At 51.8% G+C, this 25,822-nt stretch overlaps 1 protein-coding gene across 1 annotated transcript in view; it reads left to right on the top strand.

Annotated features, from left to right (window-relative positions):
- The window catches only part of GGA3 (golgi associated, gamma adaptin ear containing, ARF binding protein 3), a 50,025-nt gene that overhangs the window by 11,349 nt on the left and 12,854 nt on the right, over positions 1 to 25,822 (top strand). Inside the window, exons 8-11 of the mRNA XM_075349638.1 lie at positions 15,704 to 15,841; positions 16,862 to 16,943; positions 17,308 to 17,424; positions 18,469 to 18,720. Coding sequence (XP_075205753.1) covers positions 15,704 to 15,841; positions 16,862 to 16,943; positions 17,308 to 17,424; positions 18,469 to 18,720 — 589 coding nt within the window. The remainder of the gene's footprint in view (positions 1 to 15,703; positions 15,842 to 16,861; positions 16,944 to 17,307; positions 17,425 to 18,468; positions 18,721 to 25,822) is intronic.

Below are 25,822 nucleotides of genomic sequence, written 5' to 3'. Positions count from 1 at the left end.
AACAACAAGGTTCCCGTTTACGTGGCTCGCTCTCACGATCCTCAGGCCTTCGCAGCGGACGCTCTGGTTCAAGACTGGTCCCAGTTTCGTCTGTCCTACGTGTTTCCCCCTCTAGCTCTCTTGCCCAGAGTCCTGCGCAAGATCAGAATGGAGGGCCGTCGGGTCATCCTCATTGCTCCGGACTGGCCCAGGCGAGCTTGGTACCCAGACCTGCTCCATCTGTCCGTAGAGGTGCCGTGGCATCTTCCGGACTGTCCAGACCTTCTCTCACAAGGTCCGTTTTTCCACCAGAATTCTGCGGCTCTCAGATTGATGGCGTGGCTCTTGAGTCCTGGATCTTGACGGCTTCTGGTATTCCTCCTGAAGTCATTTCCACTATGACTCGGGCTCTGAAGTCTTCCTCGGCCAAGATCTATCACAGGACTTGGAAGATTTTCCTGTCCTGGTGTCGCTCTTCCGGCCATGCTCCTTGGCCTTTTTCCTTGCCGACCCTTCTGTCCTTTTTACAGTCCGGTCTGCAGCTAGGACTGTCCCTCAATTCTCTCAAGGGACAAGTCTCGGCTCTGTCAGTGCTGTTCCAGCGGCGTATCGCCCGGCTGGCTCAGGTCCGCACCTTCATGCAGGGCGCGTCTCACATCATTCCGCCTTACCGGCGCCCCTTGGATCCCTGGGACCTCAATTTGGTCCTCACGGCCTCGTAGAAACCCCCCTTTGAGCCTCTTAGGGAGGTTCCTTTGTTTCGTCTTTCACAGAAAGTGGTCTTTCTAGTGGCCATAACTTCCCTCAGGAGAGTCTCTGATTTGGCTGCGCTCTCTTCGGAGTCACCTTTTTTGGTTTTTCATCAAGACAAGGTGGTTCTCCGTCCGACCCCGGACTTTCTCCCTAAGGTGGTTTCTCCTTTCCACCTTAACCAGGACATTACCCTGCCTTCCTTTTGTCCGGCTCCTGTTCATCGCTTTGAAAAAGCGTTGCATACTCTGCATCTGGTGCGGGCGCTCCGGATCTATGTGTCTCGCACCGCTGCTCTTAGGCGGTGCATTCTCTTTTTGTGCTAACCACAGGTCGGCGTAAGGGCCTCTCTGCTTCTAAGCCGACCTTAGCCCGTTGGATTAGGTCGACCATTTCAGATGCCTACCAGTGTTCTCAGGTGCCTCCCCCGCCGGGGATCAAGGCACACTCGACCAGAGCTGTCGGTGCCTCTTGGGCTTTCAGGCACCAGGCTACGGCTCAGCAAGTCTGTCAGGCTGCCACTTGGACTAGCCTGCATACCTTTTCAAAGCACTACCAAGTGCATGCTCATGCTTCGGCAGATGCGAGCTTGGGCAGACGCATCCTTCAGGCGGCTGTCGCCCATTTGTGAAGTAAGACTCTGCCTACTTCTCAGTTTTTTTCTGTTTATTCCCACCCATGGACTGCTTTGAGACGTCCCAATGTCTGGGTCTCCCATGGGAACGATAAAGAAAAAGAGAATTTCTTTGTCGCTCCATTGGGAGACCCAGACAATTGGGTGTATAGCTTCTGCCTCTGGAGGCCACACAAAGTATTACACTTTAAAAAGTGTAACCCCTCCCCTCTGCCTATACACCCTCCCGTGGACCACGGGCTCCTCAGTTTTATGCTTTGTGTGGAAGGAGGCACACATCCACTCATGCATTCTCATACATAGTTATGACGGATGGAAGAAAAGAGGACCCCCATGGGGTCCCCGGCATGTTCCCTTCTCACCCCACTATGTCGGCGGTGTTGTTAAGGTTGAGGTACCCATTGCAGGTACGGAGGCTGGAGCCACATGCCGTCTCCTTCACCATCCCTTATGCGGCTCTGGGAGAAGTGGGATCCTAAGCGGTCATCCACGTGCTGGGACCGTGCTCCATCCGCAGCCCCTGGTGGAACCTGCCGGTCCGGAGCTTCTTCACCCCCAGGGACCGGGCGTTGCAACTTGAAGGTACTCTGTGTCCCTATGTGGGGACTGTACAGGGAGGGAGGTCGCACCTTCTCCCCGGAAAGCCGCGGTAGTTCCGTCCGTTGTTTTTTTTCGGCGGACTTCCGCGCCGACCGTGCCTGCTTGTCGGGCACGGCCTTAAATTTAGTCCCCGGCTTCGCCGCGGCCTGGTCGCGCAAAATCCCGCCCCCGGGCCTGCCTGTCAGGGGTAAGGGCGGGATTACCGACATGACGTCGGCTTTGAGGGCTGGAGTATCTTTACATGTCTCCCCCCACCCTCATTGACCACTTTGGGGACTCCAGATTCCCGCTCTTTGCTGGCGCAGCCCTCGGCTCCACACCCCCCTGAGAGCTCCGGCGACCATTTTTAGCATTCTGCCGGTGGATGCTACTCAGCGGCAAAGCTCTGCAGCTTCGGGGGATCCACGACAGGGAATCTGGAGGTCACACTCCGCTCGTTAGCGGTTGGTAAGCCACACCGGTCACCCGGTGCTGGTCCCCCTAGGGTGCCGGGATGGATATATATATATATATATATAGATATATAGATATATAGATATATAGATATAGATAGAGAGAGATATATATATATATATATATATATATATATATATATATATATATATATATATATATATATATATATATATATATATATATATATATATATATATCTGTTCGGAAAGGCTGTATACCCTTTTTCCCATATACTCTCAGTGGTCACTCTCCTAAGAGACAACAGCATGTCGTCCACAAGGAGCAAAGCTACTAAGGCACAGATTTTTTTCGCGGCCTGTACCTCTTGTGGGGCTATGTTGCCTGCGGGATCCACCTACCCTCACTGTGATCAATGCTCGACTCCTGCCACGCTTGCTCAGCCGGAGCCTCGGGCACTTGTGGGCCCCTCGGCTCATGTAGATCCCCCTGCTCCCCCTGAGCAGTCTGCAGGGACAGAGTCACCGTCGTTGGCCTCTTTCGCTGAGACACTCTCCCAGTCACTTTCTCAATCCATTGCACAGTCTATGGACAAATGGTCATCTAAGCTCCTTGAGGCATTGCAGTCCAGGTCGGGCCCTTCACAGGCCCCGGCCCCTGTTAGTTTGTCTCCTCCAGGCCCTTCTCGGTCCACGCCGCAGCGCGCTCCCAGGATAGCCCCTAGGTCCCAGGCGGAGGACTCCTGCCCGGATCGCAGCCGCAGGCCGGCTAAGCGGCCTCGCTGGGACTCTTCCCCGGCCACCTCACGCTGCTCTGGATCCCAGCTTGAGGACTCTCAGGAAGACGAGGCGGACGTGGGAGCTCAGGGCTCTGACCCTGACTTCACCCTTAACCTTGATGCCCCTGAGGGGGATGCCTTGGTAAATGATCTTATCTCGTCCATCAACCAGGTGTTGGATCTCTCACCCCCACCTCCTCCTGCAGAGGAGCCGGCTTCTCAGCAGGAGAATCACCAATTTCGATTCCCCAAACGTACGCGCAATACGTTTTTTGATCACTCTAACTTCAGGGACGCTGTCCAGAAGTCCAGAGCGGTCCCGGACAAGCGCTTTGCTAAACGGCACACTGACACGCGTTTTCCCTTTTCACCTGAAGTCGTTAAGGGCTGGGCACACTCCCCCAAGGTGGATCCTCCAGTCTCTAGATTGGCTGCTAGGTTCGTTGTGTCTGTTGCCGATGGCTCATCCCTGAAGGATGCCACTGACAGACAGACAGATAGAGCTCTTGGTGAAGTCTATTTATGAGGCCACGGGCGCGTCTTTCGCCCCGGCCTTTGCGGCCGTGTGGGCTCTCCAAGCAATCTCGGCATGTCTGACTGAGATTAATGCCGTCACGCGGAATTCTGCTCCGCAGGTTTTTTCCTTGACCTCTCAGGCATCAGCATTTCTTCATCGTTCCTATGGGAGACCCAGACCATGGGGTGTATAGCTTCTGCCTCCGGAGGACACACAAAGTACTACACTAAAAAGTGTAGCTCCTCCCTCAGAGCATATACACCCCCTGGATAACCAAATATAGCCAGTTCAATGCTTTGTGTTCAGGAGGCACACATCCACACATGCATTCTCATCTGATTTTTGATTTTTGGAAAGAGTTTGAAGAAAAGCGGGTCCAAGCCTGGACCCTCGGCATGTCCCTTCTCACCCCACTGTGTCGGCGGTGTTGTTAAGGTTGATTCCAGGGCTGGAGCCTTACATGCCGCGCTCCTTCACCATCCCTCGGGCTCTGGCTTGAAGTGGGAGCCAGCACGGTTCTCACTGCCTTGCAGGAGACCGGTCTCCATCCGCAGCCCTTTCAGGATCCTGCCGGACGGAGCACTCATCCCTCAGGGACCTGGCCCTGCGTCTCACAAGCTAAGTATTTGAGACTTTATTGTCGGGGGGTCCCTTGTACTTTATTGTTGGGGAGAGTGTGCTGTGTAACTTTTGTGACATTTCCGGCCGGTTCTCTGGTTTTCACCTGAGAACCGCGCCGATGGTGCCTGCGCGCCGGCCGCATTGTTAAATTTAGGCCCCGGCTTCGCCTGAGGCCTAGTTTCGATTTCACTGCCCCTGCATGTCAGTCATGCAGAGGGACAGTGCGGCTCCGCCCAGCAGCCGTTCGGCACAGGGGAGGGACACTCCTCTCTGAGGCAGTATTCCCTCCCCTGTATATCTCCTTGGCCTTCCGGATCCCGCTCTTAGAGTAGGCCCCGCCCCCTCTCCTCGCTCCGGCGCCATTTTATCAGCGTTCTCACAGCGATCGGCGCTGGCTGCAGCATCTCTCTGGGGGTCCGGGCTGTGGGATCTGGAGGGCACACAAACGGTCTGGTAAGCCACAACCTCCGGTTGTGGACCTGCTTATACACTCTCTGGGGGTCATTCTGGCTCAGAGCCCCCACTTCAGCAACATGTCTCACACTAGGAGCAAGGCTGCAAGGCTGTACTCAATATGCACTGCATGTAAGCTCGTACTGCCTGAACCGAGCACATATCCACATTGTGATGCCTGCTCTAACATGGTGGTGCCTCAGCCTGGAGTCTCCCCAGTGGTCCCTCCGGCTGCTCCGGCTCCGGTGGCTGAACCCCCGGCTTTGGTAGAATCCTTCTCTAAGTCTATCTCCCAGTCTTTTGCCGACTCCATGGGAGAATTGTCCCGGACTCTGCTGAGCATGCATCAGCCCCCTTCTCAGGGCGCCTCTGCTGCTACGGCTCGCTCTGCAGAGCTCACAGAGAATTCTTCATCTGGTCCCAGACCCCGTCCTCCTAAAAGGAGACGCAGGGTCCCCTCTCCTTCCTCGTCCCGCGGCTCTGATTCACGAGCTGACTCGCAGGACGAGGAGGATGCCTTTACTGGGGGCTCGGACGCTACCTCCATGTGCCCCATTGATCGGTCCGAGGGTGACGCAGATGTTAGTTATTTGACCCTCTCTGGCAGAAAAGCACCAGTTTACCTTGCCTAAGAGAACAAGGAGTGTGTTCTTTAACCACTCCAGTTTTCAGGCCACTATGACCAAGCCTAGGGCCTGTCCTGACAAACGCTTCCCAAAGCGTGGTTCTGATGACCGTTTTCCTTTTCCACCAGAGGTGGTCAAGGAGTGGGCTCATTCACCAAAGGTAGACCCTCCGGTGTCTAGACTCTCATCCCGGACAGTTGTATCAGTGGCTGATGGCACCTCACTTAAGGATTCCACTGACCGCCAGGTTGACCTTCTGGCCAAATCTGTATATGAGGCGGCAGGGGCCTCGTTCTCCCCATCTTTTGCAGCAGTGTGGGCTCTCAAGGCCATCTCTGCTTCTCTAGAGGAGATGCATTCCCTCACCAGGGACTCTATGCCTGAAATAGTTGCCTTAACTTCCCAGGCTTCAGCCTTTTCATCCTACGCCATGTCTGCCATGCTGGAGGCTTCTCACCGCACTGCGGTGGCTTCGGCTAATTCCCTCGCTATCCGCAGGATTTTGTGGCTTCGAGAGTGGAAGGCAGACGCTTCTTCAAAGAAGTACCTTGCTGGGCTTCCATTTGCTGGGTCCAGGCTGTTCGGTGAACAACTGGATGAGATTATTAAGGAAGCTACTGGCGGGAAGAGTACTTCCTTGCCACAAACTAAAACCAGGAAACCTGTCCAGGGCAGGAACCAGTCGAGGTTTCGTTCCTTTCGTTCCTCCAACTGGTCGTCCTCTAAGCCCTCGGCCTCGTCCACTAACTCAGCCAAGGACCAAAAGCCCAACTGGCGCACGAAGCCGCGTCCTCAGAAGACCGCAGGAGCTGCTGCCACCAAGGCAGCCTCCTCTTGATTATCTGGCCGCGCCAGCAACGTCCTTGGTCGGTGGCAGGCTCTCCCACTTTGGCGACGTGTGGTTTCAACACGTCTCCGATCAGTGGGTGCGGGATATCATCTCCCACGGCTACAGGATAGAATTCTCTTCCAGCCCGCCAAACAGATTTTTTCTGTCAACTCCCCCCTGCTCCAAGGCCGCCGCCTTCTCTCAGGCCGTGGCATCCTTGCAGGCCAACGGAGTAATTGTACCGGTTCCCACCCGGGAACGGTTCAGAGGTTTCTACTCAAATCTCTTCCTAGTCCCCAAAAAGGACGGTTCCTTCCGGCCCATCCTGGATCTCAAGCTTCTCAACAAGCATGTTCAGGTGCGGCATTTTCGCATGGAGTCTCTGCGATCAGTCATTGCCTCAATGACCCAAAGGGATTTCCTAGCATCCATCGACATCAGAGATGCCTATCTGCATGTGCCAATTGCAGTTTCACACCAGCGTTGGCTACGTTTTGCAATCGGAGAGGAACATTTCCAATTCGTGGCGCTCCCCTTCGGGTTAGCCACGGCCCCTCGAGTATTCACCAAGGTCATGGCAGCAGTGGTTGCGGTTCTGCACCTCCAGGGGTTGGCAGTGATTCCTTACCTGGACGACCTTCTAGTCAAGGCTTCATCCAGTGCAGACTGTCAGCGGAGTGTCTCGCTCACTCTCGCCACTCTAGTTCAATTCGGGTGGCTTGTCAATCTGCCCAAGTCCACTCTGACTCCGACCCAGAAACTCACGTACCTAGGGATGCAATTCGAGACTCTGCCGACACTTGTGAAGCTGCCCTTAGTCAAACAGCAGTCCCTCCTTCTGGCGGTGCGCTCTTTGCTGAGGCCCCGCCGTCATTCCATCAGGCACCTAATGCAAGTGCTGGGTCAGATGGTGGCGTCAATGGAAGCGGTTCCCTTTGCCCAGTTCCATCTGCGTCCTCTGCAGCTGGACATTCTCCGCTGTTGGGACAAGCGGTCTTCCTCCTTGCACAGGTTAGTGGCTCTGTCGCCACAGACCAGGGGCTCTCTTCAGTGGTGGCTTCGGCCCCTCTCTCTGTCTCAGGGACGCTCCTTCCTGGCCTCGTCCTGAGTGATCCTCACCACGGATGCCAGTCTATCCGGCTGGGGAGCAGTATATCTCCGCCACAGAGCGCAGTGCACTTGGACTCCGTCCGAATCAGCCCTCTCGATCAATGTGCTGGAAATCAGAGCTGTGCTTCTAGCTCTCTTAGCCTTTCACCACCTGTTGGCGGGCAAGCACATTCGAGTCCAGTCAGACAACGCGACATCGGTTGCCTACATCAATCACCAGGGCGGGACACGCAGCCGCCTGGCAATGTTGGAGGTTCAACGCATGCTTCAGTGGACGGAGGACTCCAAGTCCACCATATCCGCAGTCCACATCCCAGGCGTAGAAAACTGGGAGGCAGATTATCTCAGCCGTCAAACCGTGGACAGCGGCGAGTGGGCTCTGCATCTGGCAGTGTTTCGGTCAATCTGCCGCAAGTGGGGCACTCCGGAAGTGGATCTAATGGCATCCCGGCACAACAACAAGGTTCCGGTTTACGTGGCTCGCTCCCACGATCCTCAGGCCTTCGCAGCGGACGCGCTGGTTCAAGATTGGTCCCAGTTTCGTCTGTCTTATGTGTTTCCCCCCTCTAGCTCTCTTGCCCAGAGTCCTGCGCAAGATCAGAATGGAGGGCCATCAGGTCATCCTCGTTGCTCCAGACTGGCCCAGGCGAGCTTGGTACCCAGACCTGCTCCATCTGTCCGCAGAGGTGCCGTGGCATCTCCCGGACCGCCCAGACCTTCTCTCACAAGGTCTGTTTTTCCGCCGGAATTCTGCGGCTCTCAGATTGACGGCGTGGCTCTTGAGTCCTGGATCTTGACGACTTCTGGCATTCCTCCTGAAGTCATCTCCACTATGACTCGGGCTCGGAAGTCTTCCTCGGCCAAAATCTATCACAGGACCTGGAGAATTTTCCTGTCCTGGTGTCGCTCTTCCGGCCATGCTCCTTGGCCTTTTTCCTTGCCGACCCTCCTGTCCTTTCTACAGTCCGGTCTGCAGCTAGGACTATCCCTCAATTCCCTCAAGGGACAGGTCTCGGCTCTGTTGTGTTGTTCCAGCGGCGTATCGCCCGGCTGGCTCAGGTGCGCACCTTCATGCAGGGCGCATCTCACATCATTCCGCCTTACCGGCGGCCTTTGGATCCCTGGGACCTTAATCTGGTCCTCACGGCTTTGCAGAAACCCCCCTTTGAGCCTCTTAGGGAGGTTTCTTTGTCTCGTCTTTCACAGAAAGTGGTCTTTCTAGTGGCCATAACTTCCCTCAGGAGAGTCTCTGATTTGGCTGCACTCTCTTCGGAGTCACCTTTTTTGGTTTTTCATCAAGACAAGGTGGTTCTCCGTCCGACTCCGGACTTTCTCCCTAAGGTGGTATCTCAATTCCACCTTAACCAGGACATTTCCCTGCCTTCCTTTTGTCCGGCTCCTGTTCATCGCTTTGAAAAAGCGTTGCATACTCTGGATCTGGTGCGGGCGCTCCGGATCTATGTGTCACGCACCGCTGTTCTTAGGCGGTGCACCTCTCTTTTTGTGCTGACCACAGGTCGGCGTAAGGGCCTCTCGGCTTCTAAACCGACCCTAGCTCGTTGGATTAGGTCGGCCATTTCTGATGCCTACCAGTGTACTCAAGTGCCTCCCCCACCGGGGATCAAGGCACACTCGACCAGAGATGTCCGTGCCTCTTGGGCTTTCAGGCACCAGGCTACGGCTCAGCAGGTCTGTCAGGCTGCCACTTGGTCTAGTCTGCATACCTTTTCGAAGCACTACCAAGTGCACGCTCATGCTTCGGCAGATGCGAGCTTGGGCAGACGCATCCTTCAGGCGGCTGTCGCCCATTTGTGAAGTTAGGTTTTGCCTACTTCTCAGTTTTCTGTTTATTCCCACCCATGGACTGCTTTGAGACGTCCCATGGTCTGGGTCTCCCATAGGAACGATGAAGAAAAAGAGAATTTTGTTTACTTACCGTAAATTCTTTTTCTTATAGTTCCGTAATGGGAGACCCAGCACCCTCCCTGTTGCCTGTTGGCAGTTTCTTGTTCCGCGTGTTATCACCGGCTGTTGTTGTAGACAGAGGCTCCGGTTGTTCCGGTTCTTGCTCTATCTCTACTTGTGGGTGGCTATTCTCCTTCAGCTTTTGCACTAAACTGGCTATATTTGGTTATCCAGAGGTTGTATATGCTCTGAGGGAGGAGCTACACTTTTTAGTGTAGTACTTTGTGTGTCCTCCGGAGGCAGAAGCTATACACCCCATTGTCTGGGTCTCCCATTACGGAACTATAAGAAAAAGAATTTACGGTAAGTAAACAAAATTCTCTTTTTTCGTCCTACGCCATGAACGCCGTCCTGGACTCCGCTAGCCGTACGGCTGTGGCTTCCGCTAACTCCATGGCAGTCCGCAGGGCCATGTGGCTGCGCGAATGGAAAGCAGACTCTGCTTCCAAAAGGTTCTTAACTGGTTTGCCTTTTTCTGGCGACCGTTTGTTTGGCGAACGGTTGGATGAGATTATTAATGAATCCTCGGGTAAGGACTCCTCCTTACCCCAGTCCAAACCTAAGAGACCTCAGCAGAGGAAAATCCAATCGAGGTTTCGGTCCTTTCGTCCCTCCGCCAAGACCCAATCCTCTTCGTCCAACCGGCCGGAGAAAGGCCAGAGGAACTCCTATGCGTGGCGGTCCAAGTCACGCCCCCAAAAGGCCGCGGGAGGCACTGCCTCCAAGACGGCCTCCACATGACTCTCGGCCTCATCTAGCCACATCCTCGGTCGGTGGCAGGCTCTCCCGCTTTGGCGACGCCTGGTGGCCACACGTTCAAGACCGATGGGTGAGAGACATTCTGTCTCATGGTTACAGGATAGAGTTCAGCTCTCGTCCTGCGGCTCGTTTCTTCAGAACCTCCCCACCCCCCGCACAGGCCGACGCACTTTTTCAAGCAGTGGACGCTCTAAGGATAGAAGTAGTTGTGATTCCCGTTCCCCTTCAGGAACGTGGTCGCGGATTTTACTCCAACTTGTTCGTGGTGCCAAAAAAGGACGGCTCATTCCGTCCCGTTCTGGACCTCAAGCTGCTCAACAGACATGTGAGAACCAGACGTTTCGGATGGAATCTCTCCGCTCGGTCATCGCCTCGATGTCACAAGGAGACTTCCTAGCATCGATCGACATCAAAGATGCTTATCTCCATGTGCCGATCGCACCCGAACATCAACGTTTCCTGCGTTTCGCCATCGGGAACGAACACCTCCAGTTCGTGGCATTGCCTTTCGGCCTGGCGACAGCCCCACGGGTTTTCACCAAAGTCATGGCATCCGTCGTGGCGGTCCTGCACTCTCAGGGCCACTCGGTGATCCCTTACTTGGACGATCTCCTAGTCAGGGCCCCTTCTCTGGTGGCGTGTCAACAAAGTCTTACCGTCACTCTGGCGACTCTCCAGCAGTTCGGGTGGATCATCAATTTCCCGAAATCCAAGTTGACGCCGACCCAATCACTGACTTACCTCGGGATGGAATTTCATACCCAGCCAGCGTTAGTCAAGCTACCGCGGGACAAACAGCTTTCTCTGCAGGCGGGGGTGCAGTCACTTCTTCAGAGTCAGTCACACCCCTTAAGGCGCCTCATGCACTTCATGGGGAAGATGGTTGCAGCTATGGAGGCAGTGCCGTTTGCGCAATTCCATCTACGGCCACTCCAATGGGACATTCTTCGCAAATGGGACAAGAGTGCTGCTTCCCTCGACAAGAACATCTCTCTTTCCCCCGCAACCAAAACATCACTTCAGTGGTGGCTCCTACCCACATCTCTGTCCCGGGGAAAATCCTTCCTACCCCCAACCTAGGCCGTGGTCACCACGGACGCGAGCCTGTCAGGTTGGGGAGCGGTTTTTCTCCACCACAGGGCTCAAGGAACCTGGACTCCAATAGAATCGTCCCTTCAGATCAATATCCTGGCGATAAGGGCAGTATATCTAGCCCTATTGGCTTTCCATCGGTGGCTGGAGGGCAGGCAGATCCGAATCCAGTCGGACAACGCCACTGCCGTCGCCTACATCAACCACCAAGGCGGCACTCGCAGTCGTCAAGCCTTCCAGGAAGTCCGGCGGATTCTGCAGTGGGTGGAAGATACAGACTCCACCATCTCCGTAGTTCACATCCCGGGCGTAGAAAACTGGGAAGCAGATTTTCTCAGTCGTCAGGGCATGGACGCGGGGGAATGGTCTCTTCACCCAGATGTGTTTCGAGAGATCTGTCGCCGCTGGGGAACGCCGGACGTCGATCTCATGGCGTCACGACACAACAACAAGGTCCCGGCCTTCATGGCACGGTCTCAGGATCACAGAGCTCTGGCAGCGGACGCTTTGGTCCAGGATTGGTCGCAGTTTCGACTGCCATACGTGTTTCCCCCTCTAGCGATGCTGCCCAGGGTACTACGCAAGATCCGGTCCGAATGCCGTCGCGCCATTCTCGTCGCTCCAGACTGGCCGAGGCGGTCGTGGTATCCGGATCTGTGGCATCTCACGGTGGGTCAACCGTGGGCACTTCCAGACCGCCCAGACTTGCTGTCACAAGGCCCGTTTTTCCATCTGAATTCTGTGGCCCTCAACCTGACTGTGTGGCCATTGAGTCCTGGCTCCTAGCGTCTTCAGGGTTATCTCAGGATGTTATTCCCACCATGAGACAAGCCAGGAAACCAACGTCCGCCAAGATCTATCACAGGACTTGGCAAATCTTCTTATCCTGGTGCGCTGATAACGGTGTTCCTCCATGGCCGTTTGCATTACCCACATTTCTTTCATTCCTACAATCTGGAATGGACAAGGGTTTGTCCCTCGGCTCTCTCAAGGGCCAAGTGTCGGCGCTCTCCGTGTTTTTTCAAACGCGTCTAGCCAGGCTTCCGCAGGTCCGCACGTTCCTGCAGGGGGTTTGCCACATGGTTCCACCTTACAAACGTCCGTTGGAACCCTGGGATCTTAACAGGGTCCTGACGGCTCTTCAAAAGCCGCCTTTTGAGCCGCTGCGGGATGTCTCTCTCTCCCGTTTTTCTCAGAAAGTGGCCTTCCTGGTAGCAGTCACATCACTTCGGAGAGTGTCCGAGCTTGCAGCGCTGTCATGCAAAGCTCCCTTCCTGGTTTTCCACCAGGATAAGGTGGTTCTGCGTCCTGTCCCGGAATTTCTCCCTAAGGTGGTATCCCCTTTTCATCTAAATCAGGATATCTCCTTGCCTTCCTTTTGCCCTAATCCAATTCACCAGTGTGAAAAGGATTTGCACTCTTTGGATCTAGTGAGAGCACTCCGGTTCTACGTGTCTCGCACGGCGCCCCTGCGCCGTTCAGACGCGCTTTTTGTCCTTGTCGCTGGCCAGCGTAAGGGCTCTCGGGCCTCCAAGTCAACCTTGGCTCGGTGGATCAAGGAACCTATTCTCGAGGCCTACCGTACTTCTGGGCTTCCGCTCCCTTCAGGGTTGAAAGCCCATTCTACCAGAGCCGTAGGTGCGTCCTGGGCATTGCGGCACCGGGCGACGGCTCAGCAGGTGTGTCAGGCAGCTACGTGGTCTAGTCTGCACACTTTCACGAAGCACTATCAAGTGCATACCTATGCTTCGGCAGACGCCAGTCTAGGTAGGTGAGTCCTCCAGGCGGCGGTTGCCCACCTGTAAGAGGGGGCCATTTTCGGCTCTTTTTATTGAGGTATTGTTTTACCCACCCAGAGACTGTTCTTGGACGTCCCAATTGTCTGGGTCTCCCAATGGAGCGACAAAGAAAAAGGGAATTTTGTTTACTTACCGTAAATTCCTTTTCTTCTAGCTCCTATTGGGAGACCCAGCACCCGCCCCTGTGCCCTTCGGGCTGGTTGGTTCTTTTGTGTACACATGTTGTTGATGTTGATTTGTTCTTTGGGTTCATGGTCTTCAGTTCTCCGAACATCCTTCGGATTGAATTTACCCTAGACCAATTTATAAGTTTTCTCCTTCCTGCTTTTGCACCAAACTGAGGAGCCCGTGGTCCACGGGAGGGTGTATAGGCAGAGGGGAGGGGTTACACTTTTTTAAAAGTGTAATACTTTGTGTGGCCTCCAGAGGCAGAAGCTATACACCCAATTGTCTGGGTCTCCCAATAGGAGCTAGAAGAAAAGGAATTTACGGTAAATAAACAAAATTCCCTTTTTTGTTTACTTACCGTAAATTCTTTTTCTTATAGTTCCGTATTGGGAGACCCAGCACCCTCCCTGTTACCTGTTGGCAGTTTCTTGTTCCGCGTGTTTTCACCGGCTGTTGTCATGGACAGAGTCTCCGGTTGTTCCGGTTCTTGCTCTGTTTTTACTTGTGGGTGGCTATTCTCCTTCAGCTTTTGCACTAAACTGGCTAGATTTGGTTCTCCAGGGGGTGTATAGGCTCAGAGGGAGGAGCTACGCTTTTTAGTGTAGTACTTTGTGTGTCCTCCGGAGGCAGAAGCTATACACCAATGTCTGGGTCTCCCAATACGGAACTATAAGAAAAAGAATTTACTGTAAGTAAACAAAATTCTCTTTATTACCATACTAGTGGGGTTCCAACTATGTGACCCCAGCTGCTCACTAGAATGAAAAAGGTGCGGTGCAAATAAAGCACCCTGTCCGATTGGGTGTTGGCAGCCCTTCACTGCTTTCTTTGTAGGCTGCTTTGGTAAATGGGCCCTAAATTCCCTTTTAATGTACGTTTGTGGTCTTCAGTCACATTTCTACTATACACCTTACAGGCTTTAGTTTTGTGTACTATTTGTTTTAGTCCAAAATTAAAACCTCGTGGATGTAGGATAAGAAGGTGCAAATGTTTCTGGTCACTGAGATTAAACAGAAATATTGCCAATAAGTTTTGAATAAAGAATATTACAAAGTAGATTTTAGATGAGTTAGTTTTGATACTTGGGACCGCTATTTATTATAGATATGGATCGAGGATGTGCATTTAAGAAGACATAATGTGTGAAGATTCCAATTAACTTTCATACTAGAAAAGCATTGACTTGATTCACTTGTCAGCTATAACATTACAACCACTTGCCTTGGCCCCTGCCTTCAGTCAGTACTGACCCATCAAGGCATGAACTTCTCAAGATATTTATTATTATAGAGCCATTTATTCCATGGCGCTTTACATGTGAAAGGGGTATACATAATAGGAACAAGAACAATACAAGGCATAGACAGATACAGGATGAGAGAGGTCCCTGCCTGCGAGGGCTAACAGTCTACAAGGGATGGGTGAGGATACAGTAGGTGAGGACAGACCTGGTCGAGCGGCGCTATGTCAGACTGAGGGTTAGGCAAGTTGTAGGCTTGTCGGAAGAGGTGGGTCTTCAGGTTCCTCTTGAAGCTTGTCAAGGTAGGCGAGAGTCTCATATGCTGGGATAGAGCATTCCAGAGTATGGGGGAGGCACGGGAGAAATCTTGTATGCGATTGTGGGAAGAGGAGATCAGAGAGGAGTAGAGAAGGAGATCTTGTGAGGATCTGAGGTTGCGTGCAGGTAGATACCGGGAGACTAGGTCACAGAGGTAAGGAGGAGACAGGTTGTAGATAGCTTTGTAGGTCATGGTTAACGTTTTGAACTGGAGTCTTTGGGCAATGGGAAGCCAGTGAAGGGATTGGCAGAGAGGAGAGGTCTGGGAGTAGCGAGGGGACAGGTGGATTAGTCGGGCAGCATAGTTTAGAATAGATTGTTGGGGTGCGAGAGTGTTAGAAGGGAGGCCAGAGAGAAGGAGGTTGCAATAATCCAGGCAGGAGATAATAAGGGAATGTACTAGGGTTTTTGCAGCTTCTTGGGAAAGGAATGTACGGATCCTGAAGGTGTCCTGTAGTATCTGACACCAAGATGCTTGTGCAGCTCTTTAGGTCCTGTAAGTTATGAGGTGCGATTTCCATAAATCGGACTTGTTTTTCCATCTCACACCATAGTTGCACAATCCGATTGAGATCTGGGAAACTTTGGAGCCAACATAACATTCCTAAACAGTGTTCGCAGTATGGCCGGACCATTATTCTGCTGAAAGTGGCCACTGCCATTAGGGAATATCATTGATATATAGGGGTCAGCACAATGTTTAGGTAGGATATGTAATAAAGCCGTCATTTTGTCTAATATCAAACGCTGCAACTATTTTGTTTACACATACCACCTAGTTAAACTTTTAATGTCCAGGACCCAAAGCTTCCAGCAAGACCATTCCTCTTCCGCTGGCTCGCCTTCTTTTAGTGTATGGTGATGCCATCTCTTCCCAGAGACGTGCTTGCACCAAGCCACCCACGTAGGGAGTTTTGGATCTGATTACATTTATTTCACTTCTGTACTTTGCTTCGTGGTTGGGATTACACTTTTCATATTTGCATATTCTCCTTGAGTTATTTTTATGCCTAAGTTTTCTGTTCTTCACTTCTGCTCCGGTATTCTTCAGGATGAAGTGAGAATGCAGAGGGTGAGTAAGAGAGTACACACTCTGGAAGAGGTGAACAACAATGTGAAGCTGCTGCAGGAGATGCTGACACATTACAGCAAAGAAGACTCCTCGGAGGGGGACAAGGAGCTTATGAAGGTACTTGATACAAGAGCAGCAGTGACTAGAGGCAATAAGCAGCCAAGAAAAGCGATTGTTACGTTTTCTGCACACATTCAGAAAACCAAACTACTGACATAACGGATTTTACCAACCAATTTCTCCATAGACCTAAATGCTTTGGTCTGAATCTCTTGTGATGGCTGATTATTTGGGAGAAGAAAAATATTGTGCATTTAGAGGGCGTCTGTCAGCCCAACCTGACAGTATAAGCCTAGTATTGAATATAGCCCCTATTAAAAATTGTACCTTTAGTGATCTTATCACTGTCTTTGCTCTGCAGAAACTGAAGCTTAATTAAAAAATGCTTATTTGGGGGATTGGTGCACCCTTGTAGTCTTCACGAGAGTTGGGGCATCATTGTAGTCTTCACGAGACTTGGGGCATCATTGTAGTCTTCACGAGACTTGGGGCATCATTGTAGTCTTTGCGAGACTTGGGGCATCATTGTAGTCTTCGCGAGACTTGGGGCATCATTGTAGTCTTCGCGAGACTTGGGGCATCATTGTAGTCTTCGCGAGACTTGGGGCATCATTGTAGTCTTCGCGAGACTTGGGGCATCATTGTAGTCTTCGCGAGACTTGGGGCATCATTGTAGTCTTCGCGAGACTTGGGGCATCATTGTAGTCTTCGCGAGACTTGGGGCATCATTGTAGTCTTCGCGAGACTTGGGGCATCATTGTAGTCTTCGCGAGACTTGGGGCATCATTGTAGTCTTCGCGAGACTTGAGGCATCATTGTAGTCTTCGTGAGACTTGGGGCATCATTGTAGTCTTCGTGAGACTTGGGGAATCATTCGACCATTGGGTTTCCATGCACCACCTCCCTCACTGGTGATTGCTAATGCTGGCTTGTCATAGCTTTCTATGCAAACAGTGCTCACTCCAGGGAAGCCAGTGCTGAATATCACCAGTGAGGGTGACTGTTTATTTCTGTATACTGGAGTGCCTGTTTATTTCTTACACAGCAGCATCTAATGCAACTTTCTATTGCTCGTAGGAGTTATTTGAGAGATGTGAGAGCAAGAGACTCGCCTTGTTTAAAATGGCCAGCGAGACTGAGGATAACGATAGCAGCCTCGGTAGGGGATTGGATTCTCTGTATTGTTTTTGTTTCTTACAGTATGTGTTGTCTTTAAGAAAACACGTAGTTTTACTGATGTTTCTATTCCAGTATATTCTTTTATTTCTTAAAAATAAATTAATAAATCATTCCAGAACACCTAAGTGCAGTTTAAGTATTTTTCCTGGAAATGTATGAACAAATTGACAGCTGGGTGTTACCATTGCCCCTTGTCAGTGGGTTGGTCTTTAAACCCTTATGCAACCAGCGCTGATAAGACCGTTTCAGTATGTGTAAGCTTGATACAGCCTTATAACAAGCTCAATAGTAACACTCAGTTTTGGACTACTGTTCCACTGAGGGGGGTTTTTTTCTTTATTCAGGGGACATTCTCCAAGCCAGTGACAATGTGTCTCGTGCCATCAATCTGTACAAGGTGGTTGTAGAAGGTCAAGAAATCAACGGAGAAATGGACCTTCCAGAATCCACAAACAATAATGGTCAGTGTCCTCTTATTACTAAACGTCCTTAAGTGGTATTCCAGCTACGTCAACTTCTTCATTGAGAAAATGTGTGTGCAATAATTAGGAAGCAAGCCCAAATCTGGTTCCATCAACTAAAATCCAATGTGTAGTGGGGGCCTTTTTGTCTATGTATCACGTGTCGAAGGCAGTGTCTTGGGTAAACTAAGCCATTTTGGAACCCAAATGGTCAAAATGAATCAAAGTGGATACAGCAGCATGTACTAAGATGAATCTGAATTTGTTTTTTATTTTTTTTTTTTGGCTTAAATATTTTTGTTAGATTAAAATGTAACGCATTAACAACATATAACATACTGTTACGTTATATACCGGTTCCCTTACTTTGATGTGGGCTTAGAGGCTAAACCCGCATCTTTGCCAGCAGATGATTGCTGAGTTATCATCTGCCTATTAAATGCTGCTGTCAATCTGTGACAGCGCCATTTACAGCATGTCCCAAGGAGCATACTTTTGTAACCGCCCATTTGCGCCCCCATGACGTGATCACGGGGTGCCAATGGGTTGTAATGACATGCAGAGGTCTGCTGAAGACCTCTGTTCCTGTAATGTGCTGTGATAGCTAGCCCATGGCTGGCGCTCATAGATGACCATAACTTTTGCCATGTACAGCAAGCCATACTGTTCACCCGGTAAACTAAATGATACATCGCTGGAATCAGGGTCTCTCATGGTGCTGTCAGATTATATAGCAAAAACCTACTGACAGATTCTCTGAGTTAAAAAAAAAAAAAATAATCATAGCATTTACATTCTAATTACTAGTAACAAGCCACAAATTTCATGTACCTAATGTGTGGGATATAGAGGCCAGACAGTAAAAAAAAATAAAGGAACCATTTACCAACGTAGCAGAAAAGCTAAAGAGTAAAGAAAAGTGGAAGTGAGCTGCTGGAGATGTCTGAGTGGTATTGTCCTATTACTAGGGCATCCTTTAACCTTGCCGTCTGACTTTTCTTCTATTCATATTGAATTCCAATTTATTTATTTCTTTTCAACCAGAGATGACCGAATCAAGCAACATTTTACCAACTCTAATCGATCTGGCAGGATTTGAGCCTTCAAGCCCACCCGAAGAACCAAACGCCATTTCTGATGTAGCAGAGCATCCATCAGCACTGATCCCCATCCTCCCCCCACCTCCACTGTTACCTGCACAGTCCAGACCTTGCTCCTCTGTGGATCACAGTCTTACTCACATGAACAGTGCCACCAACTCTCTATGCTTGCTAGATGAAGAGTTGCTGCACCTAGGTAACATGTTCACTGCTGAAAACTGCAGTCATTGTGCACAGTGTTATAAACCAGCTTCCTATGCTGGTCACATTACTATTAGAGGAAAAAATTATTTAACTATCGTATTACAATATGGAATTTTATCCATATTTTTCTCCTTTTGTGAGATAAATTAGTAATGTTAGGGTGAACTCTTAACCAGAGATCACTTGTTGCCTACTGCCTGGCCTAATTGGTGTGGATCTAGTGCATGCATAAATAAATCACGTCAGACACAGTCGGATGTGAAATCTCTTCTTTATCACAGTAAAGATGGCATCGAACAGAACAGGAAAGACCATGCGGCCTCTGATATAGGCTAGGGGCGTACACAAGTTCGGATATGCCCATTTAGTGGGACAGTTCATGGGTTAGCCTATGGGGAGATCCGTGTTGCTGCTGATGGTCGGGTCTGACGTCAGTGGATGAATCCATGGTGTCATCTGATCTGTGGGTTGGTCCTCTAGCTTGGCCAGTGGGTCTTTCTTTTTCGCTCCTAATTGGGAGACCCAGACAATTGGGTGTATAGCTACTGCCTCCGGAGGCCGCACAAAGTACTACACTTAAAAGTGTAAGGCCCCTCCCCTTCTGGCTATACACCCCCCCGTGGGAGCACGGGTCCCTCAGTTTTTTGCTTTGTGCGAAGGAGGTCAGACACGCACGCATAGCTCCACTATTTAGTCAGCAGCAGCTGCTGACTATGTCGGATGGAAGAAAAGAGGGCCCATACAGGGCCCCCAGCATGCTCCCTTCTCACCCCACTTTCTGTCGATGGTGCTTGTTAAGGTTGAGGTACCCATTGCGGGTACGGAGGCTGGAGCCCACATGCTGATTCCTTCCCCATCCCCATTAGGGCTCTGGGCGAAGTGGGATTTTACCGGTCTCCAGGCACTGAGACCGTGCTCCATCCGCAGCCCCTGGAGAAGCCGCTGGATATGGAGCTGAGTATCGTCAGGGACATGGCCCTGCTCCGTCAAGGTACTCTGTGTCCCCGTGCATACGCGCGCACACCGCAGCATTGCTGGGTGTGTTAGTGCGCCGGGGACAACAGCGCTGCTGCGCTTGTGCCATTTCCTCACTTCAGCTTAGCTGAGTGGGTAGACTCAGGGAGAACGGTCGCGCCGGCCGCTGGGACTGCGACGCGGCTGGGACTTGTGGTGCGCCGGGGACTTCCGCGCTGACCGTGCATATATCACGGCCGCGCTTATTACTACAGTCCCCGGCTTTTGCGGCCTAGTTCGTTCGTTCCCGCCTCCGCACCTGCCAGTCAGGAGGAGGGCGGGACGCTGTACAGAGCATCAGCGCTGAGGGCTGGAGTCTTTTTTACATACTCCAGCCCTCACACCAGGCACAGTAGGACGCAGTTTCCCGCACTTTGTTTGTGGCACGCCCACGGTCCGCCCCTCTTCACTGAACGCCGGCAGCCATTCCTGCCTGCACGCTGAGCTGCAGAGGGGAGACGGGGAGACCCAGACACGGGATTCTACGGCCTCATACCCGCTGTTCAGCGGGCGGTAAGCAGCCCTCAAGGGCTCACCCCCACTTGTGCCGTTTGTATACTGAGTATTTTGTGTTTGAAAATACTTTGTACTGTACGGTCGCTGGTGATTCTCGGCTATACTCCCTCCTAGATTACAAGGAGGCAACAGCATGTCGTCCGCAAAACGCAAGGGTGCTAAGGCACAGACATTATATGCTGCCTGTACCGCATGTGGGGCTGCTCTACCGGCAGGTTCCACTGACCCCCATTGTGTGCAGTGCTCGGCCCCTGTGCAACTTGCACAGCCGGGGCCTCTGCTGGACGTGACCCAGAGTGTACCACCTGTGAATGCTGTCCAGGTGACAGGAACGGAGTTTGCAGCTTTTGCTGACAGATTGTCTATGACCATGTCAAAGATTCTTGAAACATTGCAGTCTAGACCAGTAACTCAGACCATGGACACTGTGGCATCATTGCTCCCTGGTCCCCCTCAGCTGGAACACTTCCAAGCTCCGGGGGTGTCACATGCACCCCAGGGTGACGATTCTGACTCAGACAACAGTCCCAGACAACCTAAGCGGGCTCGTTATGAGGGGCCCTCAACTTCGTCTCACTGGTCAGGATCCCAGCGGGACGAATCTATGGGTGATGAGGCGGATGTAACTGATCAAGATTCTGATCCTGGGACCGCTCTCAATCTGGATACACCGGATGGTGACGCCATAGTGAATGATCTTATAGCGTCCATCAATAGGATGTTAGATATTTCCCCGCCAGCTCTTCCTGCGGAGGAGGCAGCTTCACAGCAGGAGAAATTCCATTTCAGATATCCCAAGCGTAAATTAAGCACTTTTCTGGACCACTCTGACTTTAGAGATGCAATCCAGAAACACCACGCTTATCCTGAGAAGCGGTTTTCTAAACGGCTTAAAGATACACGCTATCCTTTTCCCCCTGACGTGGTCAAGGGTTGGACCCAGTGTCCCAAGGTGGACCCTCCAATCTCCAGGCTTGCAGCTAGATCTTTAGTTGCAGTAGAAGATGGAGCGGCACTTAAAGATGCCACTGACAGGCAGATGGAGCTCTGGCTGAAATCCATCTATGAAGCTATTGGAGCGTCGTTGGCGCCAGCTTTTGCAGCCGTATGGGCACTCCAAGCCATTTCAGCTGGGCTTATACAAGTCGACTCGGTCACACGTACATCTGCCCCGCAGGTGGCACCATTGACCTCTCAAATGTCTGCATTCGCGTCTTACGCGATTAATGCTGTCCTGGACTCTACGAGCCGTACGGCGGTGGCGTCAACCAACTCCGTGGTTTTGCGCAGAGCCCTGTGGTTGAGAGAATAGAAGGCAGATTCTGCTTCCAAGAAGTGCTTAACCAGTTTGCCTTTTTCTCGCGACCGATTGTTTGGGGAGCGTTTGGATGAAATCATTAAACAGTCCAAGGGTAAGGACTCATCCTTACCTCAACACAGACAAAACAAGCCCCAACAAAGGAGGGGTCAGTCTGGTTTTCAGTCCTTTCGAGGCTCAGGCAGGTCCCAATTCTCCTCGTCCAAAAGGACTCAAAAGGATCAGAGAGGCTCAGATTCTTGGCGGACTCAGTCACGCCCAAAAAAGACAGCAGGAAGAACCGTTACCAAGACGGCTTCCTCATGACTTTCAGCCTCCTCTCTCCGCATCCTCGGTCGGTGGCAGGCTCTCCCGCTTTGGCGACATTTGGCTGTCACAGGTCAAAGACCGTTGGGTGAAGGACATTCTGTCTCACGGGTACAGGATAGAGTTCAGCTCTCGTCCTCCAACTCGTTTCTTCAGGACTTCCCCACCGCCCGACCGAGCCGATGCTCTGCTGCAGGCGGTGGCCGCTCTAAAGGCGGAAGGAGTGGTGACTTCCGTTCCTCTTCAGGAACAAGGTCACGGTTTTTACTCCAATCTGTTTGTGGTGCCAAAGAAGGACGGGTCCTTTCGGCCCGTCCTGGATCTAAAGTTGCTCAACAAACACGTAAAAACCAGGAGGTTCCGGATGGAATCTCTACGCTCCGTCATAGCCTCAATGTCTCAAGGAGATTTCTTAGCATCAATAGACATCAAAGATGCTTATCTTCACGTGCCGATTGCACCAGAGCATCAGCGTTTTCTACGCTTCGTTATAGAAAGCGAACACCTGCAGTTCGTAGCGTTACCTTTCGGGCTGGCAACAGCCCCTCGGGTCTTCACCAAGGTCATGGCAGCAGTAGTAGCTGTCCTGCACTCGCAGGGTCACTCCGTGATCCCGTATTTGGACGATCTACTTATAAAGGCACCCTTTCAAGAGGCATGCCAACACAGTCTGGACGTGGCACTGAAGACTCTCCAGAGTTTCGGGTGGATTATCAACTTTTCAAAGTCAAATCTAACCCCGACCCAATCACTAACATATCTTGGCATGGAGTTTCATACTCTCTCAGCGATAGTGAAGCTTCCACTGGACAAGCAGTGCTCTCTGCAGACAGGGGTGCAATCTCTCCTGCAGAACCAGTCCCACTCCTTGAGGCGCCTCATGCATTTCCTAGGGAAGATGGTGGCAGCAATGGAAGCAGTCCCTTTCGCGCAGTTTCATCTGCGCCCTCTACAATGGGACATTCTCCGCCAATGGGACGGGAAGTCGACGTCCCTCGACAGGGATGTCTCCCTCTCTCAGGCAGCCAAGGACTCTCTCCGATGGTGGCTTCTTCCCACCTCATTGTCAAAAGGAAAGTCGTTCCTACCCCCATCCTGGGCGGTGGTCACGACAGATGCGAGCCTATCAGGGTGGGGAGCAGTGTTTCTTCACCACAGGGCTCAGGGTACGTGGACTCAGAGAGAGTCCACCCTTCAGATCAATGTTCTGGAAATCAGAGCAGTCTATCTTGCTCTGCGAGCCTTCCAACAGTGGCTGGAGGGCAAGCAGATCCGGATTCAGTCGGACAATTCCACAGCGGTGGCGTACATCAACCACCAAGGGGGAACACGCAGTCGGCAAGCCTTTCAAGAAGTCCGGCGGATTCTGACGTGGGTGGAAAACACAGCATCCACCATATCCGCAGTTCACATCCCAGGCGTGGAAAACTGGGAAGCAGACTTTCTCAGTCGCCAGGGCATGGACGCAGGGGAATGGTCCCTTCACCCGGACGTGTTTCAGGAGATCTGTCGCCGCTGGGGGATGCCGGACGTCGACCTGATGGCGTCACGGCACAACAACAAGGTCCCGGTTTTCATGGCACGGTCTCACGATCACCGAGCTCTGGCGGCAGACGCCTTAGTTCAGGATTGGTCGCAGTTCCGACTACCTTATGTGTTTCCACCTCTGGCATTGTTGCCCAGAGTGCTCCGCAAAATCAGGTCCGACTGCCGTTGCGCCATTCTCGTCGCTCCAGACTGGCCAAGGAGGTCGTGGTACCCGGATCTGTGGCATCTTACGGTAGGACAACCGTGGGCGCTACCAGGCCGTCCAGACTTGCTGTCTCAAGGGCCGTTTTTCCATCTGAATTCTGCGGCCCTGAACCTGACTGTGTGGCCATTGAGTCCTGGATCCTAGGGACCTCAGGTTTATCTCATGATGTTGTTGCCACCATGAGACAGGCTCGGAAACCATCCTCCGCCAAGATCTACCACAGAACGTGGAAGATATTCTTATCTTGGTGCTCCGCTCAGGGAGTTTCTCCCTGGCCATTTGCATTGCCTATTTTTCTTTCCTTCCTGCAGTCTGGGTTGGAAAAAGGTTTGTCGCTTAGCTCCCTTAAAGGACAAGTCTCTGCGCTATCCGTATTCTTTCAGAAGCGCCTGGCGCGACTTCCTAAGGTACGCACGTTCCTGCAAGGGGTTTGTCATATCGTTCCCCCTTACAAGCGGCCATTGGAACCCTGGGATCTGAACAAGGTTCTAATTGCTCTCCAGAAGCCACCTTTCAAGCCTATGAAGGAGATTTCCTTTTCTCGGCTTTCACAGAAAGTGGCTTTTCTGGTGGCGGTCACGTCTCTTCGGAGAGTGTCAGAGCTGGCGGCGTTATCTTGCAAATCTCCCTTCCTGGTGTTTCACCAAGACAAGGTAGTACTGCGTCCAATTCCAGAGTTTCTTCCCAAGGTGGTATCTTCCTTTCATCTCAATCAGGATATCACTTTACCATCTTTGTGTCCGCATCCAGTTCACCAATTTGAAAAGGGTTTGCATCTGTTGGACCTGGTGAGAGCACTCAGGATCTACATTTCCCGCACGGCGCCTCTGCGCCGTTCGGATGCACTCTTTATCCTGGTCGCTGGTCAGCATAAAGGGTCGCAAGCTTCCAAATCCACCCTTGCGCGGTGGATCAAGGAACCAATTCTTCACGCCTACCGTTCTGCTGGGCTTCCGACTCCTTCTGGACTGAAGGCCCATTCTACCAGAGCCGTGGGTGCGTCCTGGGCATTACGGCATCAGGCTACGGCTCAGCAGGTGTGCCAGGCGGCTACCTGGTCGAGTCTGCACACTTTTACCAAGCATTATCAGGTGCATACCTACGCTTCGGCGGATGCCAGCCTAGGTAGACAAGTCCTGCAGGCGGCGGTGGCCCACCTGTAAGAAAGGGCTGCCTGACAGCCCGATCACGAGGTATTCTTTTACCCACCCAGGGACTGCTTTTGGACGTCCCAATTGTCTGGGTCTCCCAATTAGGAGCGAAAAAGAAGGGAATTTTGTTTACTTAACGTAAATTCCTTTTCTTCTAGCTCCAATTGGGAGACCCAGCACCCGCCCTGTTTTTTCTTAGGGTATTTGTTTTTCGGGTGCACATGTTGTTCATGTTGATAAGTTACGTTCTCCGATATTGTTATCGGATTGAATTTGTTTTTGAAACAGTTATTGGCTTTCCTCCTTCTTGCTTTTGCACTAAAACTGAGGGACCCGTGCTCCCACGGGGGGGTGTATAGCCAGAAGGGGAGGGGCCTTACACTTTTAAGTGTAGTACTTTGTGCGGCCTCCGGAGGCAGTAGCTATACACCCAATTGTCTGGGTCTCCCAATTGGAGCTAGAAGAAAAGGAATTTACGGTAAGTAAACAAAATTCCCTTCTTTCCTTATATGGTGGTCTTCTTACATCTGGACATTCCTTGCATTCCAGGCAAGGTGTGGAGAACAGGAGAAAGGTGGTCATCTTCAAATCTGTGTTGTGTATGATCTGAAACCTGAATTATGTATGGCAAATCAACATCTTTCCCACAATTCCTTGTCAAGAGGTTAAGTATTTAACCCCTTAACGAACCATGACGTACTGGGTACGTCATGGATCGTGTGCCGTTAAGCCCCGCCCCCTGCCGCGGGCAGGCGGTGATCCGCGCACATATCACCTGTTTTCAACAGCTGACATGTGTGCCTATTAGCCGCGGGTGGAATCGCTTCCACCTGCGGCCATTAACCCCTTACATATCGCTGCCAAAATCTGGCAGCGATATGTATATGCGCGCCGCCATGACAGTCACTTACCCCGCCCCCACCGGAAGTCACATGACATGATCACGTGACTTTCAGTGGTTGCCATGGTAGCACAGGGTCATGTGATGACGCCTGTAGCTAACATGAGTCACTTCCTTTCAATGCCGTAATACAGC

Source organism: Anomaloglossus baeobatrachus, chromosome 5 (assembly GCF_048569485.1).
Source record: "Anomaloglossus baeobatrachus isolate aAnoBae1 chromosome 5, aAnoBae1.hap1, whole genome shotgun sequence".
Taxonomy (NCBI): Eukaryota; Metazoa; Chordata; class Amphibia; order Anura; family Aromobatidae; genus Anomaloglossus; species Anomaloglossus baeobatrachus.
Note: the sequence above shows the minus strand (reverse complement) of the source record. Positions and strands in the feature narration are given on the sequence as shown.